The sequence below is a fragment of the Vombatus ursinus genome, unplaced genomic scaffold, assembly GCF_900497805.2.
Source record: "Vombatus ursinus unplaced genomic scaffold, bare-nosed wombat genome assembly UNPS02014839.1, whole genome shotgun sequence".
Classification (NCBI taxonomy): domain Eukaryota; kingdom Metazoa; phylum Chordata; class Mammalia; order Diprotodontia; family Vombatidae; genus Vombatus; species Vombatus ursinus.
This window is the reverse complement of record NW_020954617.1, coordinates 5,405,722-5,417,761: the sequence shown is the minus strand read 5'-3', so window position 1 is coordinate 5,417,761 and position 12,040 is coordinate 5,405,722. Positions and strand designations below refer to the sequence as shown.

The window sequence follows — 12,040 nt, the reverse complement described above, 5'->3', positions numbered from 1 at the left end:
TCATTTGTAAAATTGACAAATAGCCCATACCATTGGGAATGGCTATACAAATTATGGTATGTGAATGCAACGGAATATTATTGTTCCATAAAGCTATAGACAACTGTGTGAAAGAATGCTCTGAATCACTAATAATAAGAGAAATGCAAATCAAAACAAACTTTAGGTTTCACTTCACCCTATGCAAATTAGCAAAGTTGACAAAAGATGGAAATATTTTATACTGGGAAGGGTTTATTGGAAGATATGCACACTCGTGCATTGTTGGTGGAGTTGTAAATAGCATATCCATTTTGGAAAGCAATTTGGAACTATGAAAATAAGGTAACTAAAGTGTCTATGCCCTTTGACCCAAAGATTTTATTACTAGATTTGTACCCCAAGAAGGTCACTGGTAAAAAGTAAGTTGCCACGTACGCCAGCATTTTTATTGCAGTGATTTTTGTGTTAGTAAAGAATTGGATACAAAATACATGCCCATTGATTGCGGGATGGCTAAACAAATTGTGATACATAAATATAAAGTGATATTACTGTGCTGTAAGGAAGGATGAATGTGATGAATACAAAGCACAGAAAGATCTGTATTAGCTGATGCAGAATGAAGTAAACAGAGTCAAGAAAACAAAACATGCAGTGACTGCAACAATGTAAATAGAAAAGTCAACCACAAAAAAAATCAAAAGTGAATGTTGGGAAATTATAATAAACAAGTATAGCTCAAAAGAAGAGATAGGAGAAAATACTGCCATCCCCCATCTTTGCAGAGGTGAGAGGTCCACAAGTGTACATATGTGCACATATTTCCAGACAATGTATCAATTAGTTATATTGATCATTTTCTTCTTTTTCTTTTTGTGGTCTTAGAAAATATTATTTGTTATATGGGATGGATCTCTAGGCGGGAGAGGGATGCTGCGGGGGGGGGACATAAAACTTACTTTTAGTTTTATTATTATTTTAAAGTTTTATTATTTCTTTTTTCATTTTTTTTTTCTTTTTTGTTTGGCAAGGCAATTGGGGTTAAGTGACTTGCAGGGTCACACAGCTAGTAAGTATCAAGTGTCTGAGGCTGGATTTGAACTCAGGTCCTCCTGACTCCAAGGCCAGACCTCTATCCACTGTGCCACTTAGCTGCCCCTCTTTTTTCATTTTTGATGTTTTCCCATTATACATAAAAATAATATTTAGCTTTTAAAAATTTTTTTGAGTTCCAAATTCTATCCCTTCCTCCCTCCCCTCTCCCTCCCTGAGATGGTAAGCAATTTGACATAGGTTATACATAATGTAAAACATTTCCATATTAGTCATTTTGTGGAAGAAAACTAAAAAGAAAGAGAGAGAGGGAGAGAGAAAGAGAGGGAGAGAGAGAAAGAGAAAGAAAAAGAAAGGAAGGAATAAAGAAAGAAAGGGAAAAATGGTATGCTTTAGTCTGTAATCACGCCATCAGTTCTTTCTCTGGAAGTGCATAGCATTTTTTTGTCATGAGTCCTTTGGAATTGTCTTGGATAATTGTATTGCTAAGAATAGCTAAGTTATTCATAATTCTTCATTGTACAATATTGCTATTACTGTGTACAATGTTCTCCTGGTTCTGCTCACTTCATTCTGTATCAGTTCTTGTAAGTTTTTCCAGGTTTTTCTGAAATCGTCCTGCTCATCATTTCTTACAGCACAATAGTATTCCATTACATTCATATACCACAACTTGTTCAGCCACTCCCCAATTGATGGGCATCCCCTCAATTTCCAATTCTTAGCTACTACTAAAAGAGCTGCTATAAATATTTTTTGTACAAATGTGTCCTTTTCTCTTTAAAAAAAAATCCCCTTAGGTTATAGACCTAGTGATAGTATTGCTGGGTCAAAGGTATGTATAGTTTTATAGCCAGCCCTTTGTGCATAGTTCCAAATTGTTTTCCAGAATGGTTGGATCATCAGTTCACAACTCCACTAACAATGCACTAGTGTCCCAGTTTTTTCACATCCCCTCTAACATTTATCATTTTCCTTTTCTGTCATATTAGCCAATCTGACAGGTGTGAGGTGGTACCTCAGAGTTGTTTTTTAGTGTGCATTTCTCAAATCAATAGTGATTTAGAGCATTTGGTTATGACAATTATTATTTCAGTAAAAACTTTTTTTTAAAAGACTCTACTATGTGCAATGCTTTAGGTTCTGAGGATACACAAGACAAAAATGAAAACAGTTCTGGTAAATTCCTGTTACACTTGACAATTGTGCCAAATGTCCCTCAGTTGATTAGCTGCGGAGAACAGATACTTCACCAGAGAGACAGTAACAGGGATCAATGGAGCACAGGTTCCACACAAGTTCCTGTCCCTCATTGTGCTGCAACAGTGACCTGGGGTTCTTGGACATTATGCCAGTAGGGTCTGAGTTCTGGCATGCTCTTCCAAGCTGGAAAATCTAAGAATGGAGAGGTTCATCTGTCTGGCCACTAGGTAAGTTTTGTTGCCTGTTAGAATGGAAGTTCAAAAGAACCATTCTCCTTGACATGGAAAGGGAGCTTGGATCCAGGGGTGGGGAGCCTGTGGCCTCGAGGTCCTCAAGTGTGACCCTTTGACCAAATCCAACTTCAGGCTCCCCACCCCTGGATTAGACCTTTTCCCACAGAGATGGGCATGTGTTCTTTATTTCCTTGGGGACAGGCACATGTGCTCTGGGCCCTCAATGAAGAGCTTGTTTGACCAGACGCTACTGGTTGATCCCTCAACCCCTACAGTCATGAGGACCAAGGAGAAAATAAAGATTCCCCATTCTGCTTTTTTTTCCCCCTGGGCTTTATTCATGGCAACAGCAGTGGTTCTGATAGTGATGCCATCCTGTTGTATCACTCTGAGATTATTTTAATAACCTAATTTTTGACTTAAAATTTGCTTAAGGGATTTATGCCTAAGGACTCAACTACCCTTTGCCCCTAAAGCCTTCTGGGAGGTGTAGACCTTGGTAGAAAGTCCCTAAGTCCCCAGATAGTTGTAAGCCACTCCCCTTATCTCAATTGTTGAACTTCTCTTTGAAGAACTTGGCTCCCTTCCCAGGCCTGTACCTCCCAGTTTCCTTAACACAATTATTTGTTCTAGGAGTTCATTAGCTATAACCTCTGAGTGTTCCCAGTATACTCATCAGTACAATTAATCTTTAATCTATTCATTTTCCAGGTCCTCTCTTTCCCCTATTTGTTTGTTGTATTTTTATATTTTTTATGCAATTCACAGTTTTGTATATAACTCTCATTTTTCATTCTCTATGTGTTGAAATATACATGTTTGTTGATGTTTATTAAATTCACTTTTTTTTCCCTAAAAGTCAGAAAAAAGAAAGACCCAGAGCAACTGTGTGGCTTGTTGATTTTTAATTCCATTTCCATCTCAGTTTTTATAGATGTACCACAGATATTAGCACAGCATTTATTCTTACTTTTTAAAAAAATTTTTTTTTTAGGCAATTGGGGTTAAGTGACTTGCCCAGGGTCACACAGTTATTAAGTGTCAAATGTCTTGTCTGAGACTGGATTTGAACTCAGGTCCTCCTGACTTCAGGGCCGGTGCTGTCTCTGCCATTCTTACTTTTCTTGCTACTCCTTTTGGCATGCTTTAAAATTCATTTCACATAGTTGTTGGATGTATGTTTGCTAGCAATCTGCACTTTGTGACACTGATTCCAGATGTCTGTGTTTTGGTTCTTCTCTACTTTTGTATGGTTTTTATGGACAATTAATTCTTTCAGCAATCCTGTGTGTAGCAGGTTCTTCTTCAGGAGGGCGTGGCTATCACAGGGATGGATTGACCGGAACCTTGGCTTAGGGTATTCAAACTCAGAAGGGGTTGGTAGATTGGGCGCTGCTTCTACCGGACACTGGTTAGTGAACTTAGCACCTAGTTAGGAAGAATAATCAGTTAAAATGGGGAAGCCATGAGATGACTTTCTCCCTCCATGAGGAACACCACCCAAAGTTAGCTCCTTACTCTTCTGGTTTTCTGGGACCTGCCCATCCTGTGCCCATGGCCTTCCTACCAGTGACCTTGCAGTACAACAGGGTTTCTGCCCACAGGGGCTGGATGTGCCCAAGTTTCTGCACTCTGCACACAGATAAGTATCATTGCCCCCTTCCCACCTCTCAACTGCATTTGTCTTTAAAAGTTAATTTATATTATTGTCTTCTGGGGAAATCATCATATGACTCCCTACTTCTTATGGAGATGAGGACCTCAGGAATGAAATGTCATCAGACTTCATTACCATCTTTTGGGTTTTCTCAGCTGCTTTTGTTACCAGGGGGATTGAAAAATGGCCTTTTGTGTTACAAACAGAAGACATCAAAAAGACTTTTTAAAAGGAAAGAAAAGAAGTTGTTTTGAGGGCACCTTTCTGCTGCTTACCTTGGGTGCCAAAATTGTTGGTTATGGTTTTTCAGACAAGTTTAACAAAGAATCAGTTTAACTGACAAGTGTGTCTGACTAATGCCATGTACAGTACTGCTCCAAGGAACTAGTCTTTTCCTGCTGATTAAAGGTCTTTTATTTGGGAGAGAGACATCATAGATAGAGGGCTAGCCCTGCAGTCAGAGCCTTCTAGCCTTGCCTCTGACACAAGCTCTCTGTGTGACTGAGGATGTCACTTAGCATTTCAGTGCTTCCAAGGAACTCTCCAAGAATATGTTATCTATGGGAACATTAATGTCTATTGATGTCTGTAAAGTTCATAATGAAAGAAAGGAATTAAAAACAAAACAAAAAGACCATAAGCTACACACAGGTCGATCTGTATTGCTTTGAGGGAGTGTCCACACCAGGACAATTCTAGGTCCCCACCCTCACCAGGCATCACCATGTCAAGGTGAACTGTGCTTCATTCAATGTGAACTCAGCAATAGAAAGTTGGGGGACTACCATTGTGGCATATTGCATATATTATCGGACATAGTCATTGCCAGTTAGCTTTCCTTTACTGGTTTTGTCAAAAGGGAGGATTCTATGGGGTTGGAGTATATCAGGAAATGATATCAGTAAAACTTTAAAAATACATAAATAAACATATAAAATATTTTAAAAATATTTTTAAGGTAAGCTGGGGAAGTAGGTAGAATCAATATCCTGAGGGAGACAGGATGTATGAATGTTCATTGGGTTCAGTATGCTACCATCATGTCAACTCTGCCAATGGGCTGAGAACTAGAAATGAATCTCTTTCTCCCATTCCCACCTTTTTTTTTTTTAAAGTTTTTGGGCAATTGGGATTAAGTGACTTGCCCAGGGTCACACAGCTAGTGTTATGTGTCTGAGGTCAGATTTGAACTTGGGTCCTCCTGACTCCAGAGCCAGTGCTCTATCCACTGTGCCACCTAGCTGCCCCTCCACTCCCACCTTTTAAAATATAGTAGAAGGTTCAGTAGAGGGCAGATTTGGGAACAAAAAGTCAGATTAGTCTGGGGCTTCAGGAGGGAATAATCCTTCTTGAACCAGAGTATAAAGGGTAATGAAGGGTAGTGATCAAAAATGGCCACATAGTAAGAACAAGCCTGGATGTTCACTGGGACAAGAGGCAAACAAACAAATAAACAATAAAACAAACAAACTGAGACATAGGTAGAACCAGCTTTAGGGTTAGGGCAGTTCTAATGGCAAAAAATGTACAGACATTCTGCTTTTCAGCATGCCCAGCTTCACTTTCTTAAGCTTAGTCATTCAACAAAATAATAAATCAAGTCTTGATCTGCAGTATTTGCTGATTTTTGAAGTGTAAATGCTCAGTGAAAACTTAAAAATTAGCTCTCTGGCTCCAGCACACCTTTGGATTAGGCCTACGGAAGGTATTTTAGAAGATTCCTGTACATTAACTTGTCAATTCTCTGGCTTTTGTGTCTTGTTTTTGTTTTTCTCTTACCTAGGAAAACCCCTTTTGAGAAAACAAATAAATTGTGTCTCACCAGAGAACGATTTGTTTGTATCTCTCTTTTTTTTGGTGAGGCAATTGAGGTTAAGTGACTTGCCCAGGGTTACACAGCTAGTAAGTGTCAAGTGTCTGAGGCCATATTTGAATTCAGGTCCTCCTGACTCCAAGACCAGAGCTCTATCCACTGCACTACCTAGCTGCCCCAATTTGTTTATATCTCTGCAAAGGTTAGGGGATCATGGTGCCCACTCCAAGAAGCAGAGAAAGATTCTGGAGTAGGTATAGACAAAAATGAAAATCTCCCATAAATCAGCCAGCTTTGATTCAGCCAAGGCTAACTTTCCTCTAGCTCTACCCAATCTCTCAAAATTGCTGCCTGTTTTCTCTTCAGGACTTTGTTTCATCAGTTATACTCTCATAAATCTTTGATCTTTTCTCTCCTAGGCGCCTTCCCAACTGCTACAAACTCAGAAACACGGAACCACCAAGTCCTAGCATCTTTCTTCAATGTCACCTAATCCAACTTCCCTCATTTTACAGGCTCAGTTCTTAGCTGTCTTTAAAAAAAAAATCTTCCATTTTTTGCCTGCATCTCTTTCCTCCCTTGCACTGAAAAACTCCTTGAAAAAGTTGTCTACACCATTTCATTTCTTTACCACCTAACACACTCAATTCCTTAGAATTTGGCTTCCATTTCTGTGATGATGCAGAAATTATCCTAAGTCCTATGACTTTTTCTTAAATTCATTGCTCTTCAATCAACCAGCCAATCAATGAACATTTTTTAAGCAGCTACTTTGTGCTGGGTACTGTACAAAGCACTGAGGATACAAAAAAGAGGCAAAAGATAGCCCCTGCCCTCAAGGAGCTTACAGTCTAATGGAGGAGACCTATGCAAACAAATATATACAAAGCAAGTTACATTCAGGATAAATTAGAAATAATGAACAGAGAGAAGGCACTGGAATTTAGAGGGGTTAGGGAAAGCTTTCTATAGAAGGTGAGATTTTAGTTGGGATTTAAAAGAAACCAAAGAGAGGTCAGGAGTTGGAACAGAGGAAGGTGAGTATTAAAGGCATGGGGTCAGCCAGAGAAATTGTCCAGAGCTGAGAGATGGAGTGCCTTGTTTGAGGAAAAGCCAGGAGGCCAGCATCACTGGATTGAAGAGTATGTGTTGGGGAGTAAGGTGTGAGAAGACTGGAAAGATAGGACGGGAGGAGATTATGAAGGGCTTTGAATGCCAGTATCATCTCCTTGATACTGTTTTCTGTGACATTGCATTCTCTGGTTCTTCTCCTGCTTCTCTGATTTCTTCTTGTCTCCTTCATTGACTCATTTTCCAGCTCTTAAATCTATAATCTCATAATAGCTAATGTCCGCAATTTTCTCACTGGATTAAGAAGTGAGGTCCTCAGTTGAGAAAGAGAGAAGGAGAGGTGAAAATCTCTGTGTCACAGGATTTTGAGGAGGGTGACTTAGTGGAAAGAACACTAAATGTTGAGTCAGGAAGCTGTTGTTAAGTTGCTCCCAACTCTCTGTGTCCCCATTTGGGATTTTCTTGGCAAAGATACTGGAATGGTTTGCCATTTCCTTCTCCAGTGCATTATACAGATGAGGAAACTGAGGCCAATAGGGTTAAGTGACTTGCCCAGAGTCACACAGCCAGTAAGTGTCTGAGGCTTGATTTCAACTCAGGTTTTCTTGACTCTAGGCCCAGTGCTTTGTCCACTGTGCTATGTAGCTGCCCCAGTTCAGGGAAACCTGGGTCCAAATCCTGTCTCTGACACTCAGTGACCTTGGGCAAATCATTTCATCTCTCTGAACCTCAGATTCTTCTTTTGTAAATCAAGGAGTTTAGTACTAAATGGACTCTGAGATCTCTTCCAGATCCTATGCTCATCCCAACTCCAAGTCTAGTGCTCTATTCACTGAAAATTCACACAATCCTGAAGGAAGATCTTTCCTATTTCCCCCCAAAAGAGTTCCCTTGAAATTGCTTCCTAGTTGCGTAGAAGTTAGAAGCACCTGAGTCCTGCATCATTTTGCTGATATTGGACACTGGGTAGTATCACATATGGCCAGCACCCACTAGGATGGGAAATGGAGAATCAGCTCAGCTGGTAAAACTCAGGCAGTATGAGGCAAGATCTGACTACAAGTAAGTACTAATCATTTCTCATTTCTCCAGTTGTGGATGGATGAATGAATAAAACATTTACTGAGCACTTATCACGAGCAAAGCACTATGCGGGGGGGGCGAGGTGGGGGTGGGGGAACGGTTTACAAAAAGAAAAGACAGTCCTTGTTCTCAAGGAACTCACTTTCTAATGGAAGAGATAACACACATCGAAGGTCCTTAGAGTGTAGCAACAAAATGGATGTTAAAGCCTCTTCTTTACTGTCATTTCCACAGAAAGAATTACACTCATATTAGTTTCTGAGACAGAACCATTTAACAGTTCCAAGGACTTAGATGTTAAGAGCATTCTTTTCTTGGTTTTCAGTAGCAATGGCTGTAGTACCCACAGAAGCAATTTTCAGAATGCATCTCCTTAAATGTTGCTTCCCAACGCTATGGCTGAGGGTATGGGGCTGGAAGCATTCTCAAGGCTTTTGTGTTCAGGATCCTGGGCTGTCTCCATCAGGGTCTGAGAAGAAATAATGGTCAAAGTCATTATGGTTTGCTTTGCCTGATGCATCCTGTTTCCTCTCTCTCCTTCAGGTTGAATTGCTGCTTCAGCTGGACTGGTTTGCCTGTCCTTTGTGTGACAGTTGGCAGGGACAACTAGCCCCTCTGAGACAGGAGCCACTGGGCTGGGAGCAAGGATGGTGGTCTTAGGTGGGGGTGCCAGTGCTGCTACTGATCCCAGAGCTCTTGTACCTATCTAGTGGTAGTTGATCAGCACTTGTTGCTGATGGTGATAAGGAAGATGGGTCCTTCTCTCCTCAATGTTGGCTGTAAAGGCTGGACTAGAAGTAGGTCTAATGGTTTAAGGAGCACTGCCCTTCCCAAAGCTCATTCTCCTGGGCTGAAACCATTGGGATCTGAGGGCAGATGTTAGTCAAAGTAATGGTGGTGGCTTGACTTGCCTGGCACATGTTGCCTCCTGTCTCTTCCTCAGGGTGCCATATTGCTTCAGCTAGGTTGGCCTGCCTGCTCTGTCATGATTGTGTTGTCTGTGTGTTGGGTGTTGGGGTGTGATTGAGAGGAGGAAATAGATCTTGAATAGTATGAGCCACAATCATAGGCCAACTAGACGTCTCTGAACAGCTCCTCTCATGAACCGGTATGATGATAACACAAGGAGATAATCATAGGGGTGTTGATCTAGAGTTAGAAGGAACCTTAAACATTGAGTTCAACGCCCTTGTTTTAAAGATGAGGAAACTGAGGCCCAGAGTGGTTAAGTTACCTGCCTAAAGTAATATATCTGTAGGTGCAGGGACCAGGGATTCAAACCCATATCTTGTCACTCCAAATCCAACAAGCTAAGAGATCCAGGACTAAACATGGCAGGTGCTATAGCTGTACCATTCTTCTAAGCCTCAATAAATCTATCCTCAACACACACCATCCACTCTGCCCACAACATTTATTCTTACCACCACATCCACTGTCCATTATTAAATGCTTTTTGTTCAATTCCCCCAACAGATAAGTGGTCAAAAGATATGAATAAATCATTCTCAAAGAAGAATTGCCAAGTATTCACAATAATAGGAAAGAATACTCTAAATCATTAAGAACAAGAGAAATGCACACTTGAAAATCCCTGAGGTGTCACTCATTCCTGATAACTTGGCAAGGATGATTTTTTTAAAAATGTGAACAGTCAGTGTTGGGGAGGTTTTGGAAACACGGCACACACTAGTCTTTCCTCCCTAGCTAAAATAGAAGGAAGACATGCTACATGTAATCCTCTTGGTGGGAAGAGACCTTGGGAATTAATTTCCCAATGAGGGCCCACACATGGCCCCTAAATATGGGTCTATGTCCTTTGCCTTTTTGTATTTGTTCTTTCTTGTTCTTAGGGGAAGGAATATTGGACTAAGCTGTAACCTTGTGAACTTGAAAGGTCAGGAGAAGCAAGCCAGCAGAGTCTCAGAGGCTGGAGCCCATGGCAGATTTTGTGAACAACCTGGCCAGGTGAAGTATGAAGTCTCAAGCAACCTGCTTGACCCAGCATAAAAGTGGATTGCAAGCCTCTAAGGGGGAATTACAATGACATCACTTATACTGTATATGGAACTGATTTAAGGTTGAACTCACTTTTACCAGCGATTAAAGTGGTATAGGGGAAAGTTTGTCCCTGGGCATATTAAGAGGAATGATCTGAACTTCTTGCTTTATCTTCTTAGTAAATATCCCTTTATAAAAGGTTAAAAAAAAGAGATGGGCACACTAATGCAATGTTGGGTTCCTCTAAGAACCTCTATTTTCAGGAAGCATCCTAAGCCAGTCATCCTTCATTCTTCCCCGCCTCTGCTTCTGACCCTACAGACTTCATCACCATACTACCCACTCTTCTCACCCATGCCCAGTCCTTTTCAGCTCCCTTTTATATGTGGTCTTTCCCTGATTAAAATGTAATTTACTTGAGGACAGGCATTGTCTTTCTTTTTGCTTATATTTGTATACTTGGCACAGTGTCTGGCATATAGTAAACACTTAATAAATGCTTGTATGACTGACTGGAGCCCTGAAGTGCTACACACATTCTGGAAAGCAATTTAGAATTATGCCAACAAATTGGCTAAAATATTCATGTCCTTTGACCCAGAGATTTCACTGTTGGCATTTACCCAAAGGAGATCAATGACAAACAAAACAAAACAAAACAAACAAAAAAAAAAACAAAGCCAAGATTCACCCAAACATTCATAGCAGTTCTTTTTTGTAGCAGCAAAAATCTCAGAAGCAAAGTATATGATCATTGATTGGAGAATGGTTAAACAGATTGTGGTGCCTGAATGGAATAGGATATTGCTATGCTGTAAGAAACAATGAACATGATAAAACAGAAAAATACACAGGACCATTTATATGGACTGATAAAGGGAAGCATGAAGAACCAGGTAAAATATATACACAACGTCTACAACAACGTAAACGAAAAGAACAATAAAACAAAACAATCAAAACTGCATGGTGACAAATGATAAGGACCAAATTTGGTCCAAAAGAAAGAATATGACGAGACATTGTCCCCTGCTTCTTTGCAGAACTGACAGATCATTGATGTGAAATACCATGCCGTCAGACTTTTTTGATATTTTAGTTAGTTTTGTAGAACTTTTTGCCACTTTCCTTCCTCTTTTAAAAATTCTTTATTATACAGATGACTCTCTGGGACAGGATGGGAGGGGATGGGAAATGCAACACAAACAAGAGATATGAGTAAAAACATTTCTTTAAAAGCATAACCTGGTCCAACCCAGAGATCCACCAGTAGTCTTCCCACTGTTTGACTTCCTTAAGTGCCCTAACAATACTAATGCTGTTCAAGTCAGCCACTATTAGATGCTATTGTTTCTCACAGCCCTGGCAAATGGGGAGCATCTCAAGGGCTTCCCTGATGCCAAGCTCAAGGCACTACACCCAAATCTCTTCCATCTTTACTGGCAATTCCTTACATTTTCCCCATTATACTGAGAGCTGGGAATAGTCAAATCACCCGAGTCTCTCAGAGAAGAAGTAGGAATCAACACACCCCTTGTCCCAGATGATGGGATATTCTAAGCATCTCCTTAGGATGCATGCTGTGCTCCTGGCTTCAGTTCCCCTAAGTAAGCATGGAAGGAGAGAGATCTAGAATTCTTACTTCTTCTAGGTAAACATGCATCTAACTTGTGCCATACGTACCAGTTAAAGTCACCATCATTCAGAAAATCTCTTTCTTTGTCAACCTACTACTACTCACTGTTTCCTAGACACTGAACCTTTTGTTACCCAAGGCTGGAGTTCTTTGGCAACCTATCTGGTCACAGTTTAACTTCAAATGGCCACTCAATAATACTTTTTTTCTTAAAATTTATTTTCCCCAAGAGTCACTAGTTGTTTTTTTTTGTTTGTTTGTTTATTTTAGGCAATTGGGGTTAAGTGATTTGCCCAGGGTCACACAGC

General features: G+C 40.3%; 1 protein-coding gene across 1 annotated transcript in view; it reads right to left on the bottom strand.

Annotated features, from left to right (window-relative positions):
- Positions 1–3,535: 3,535 nt before the first annotated feature.
- LOC114026479 (protein FAM71F2-like) overlaps positions 3,536–12,040 on the bottom strand; it is a 22,915-nt gene continuing 14,410 nt past the window's right edge. The window contains 2 exon segments of the mRNA XM_027840202.1: positions 3,536–3,678; positions 3,680–3,899. Of these exon segments, the coding sequence (XP_027696003.1) occupies positions 3,630–3,678; positions 3,680–3,899 (269 nt within the window). The 3' untranslated portion in view covers positions 3,536–3,629.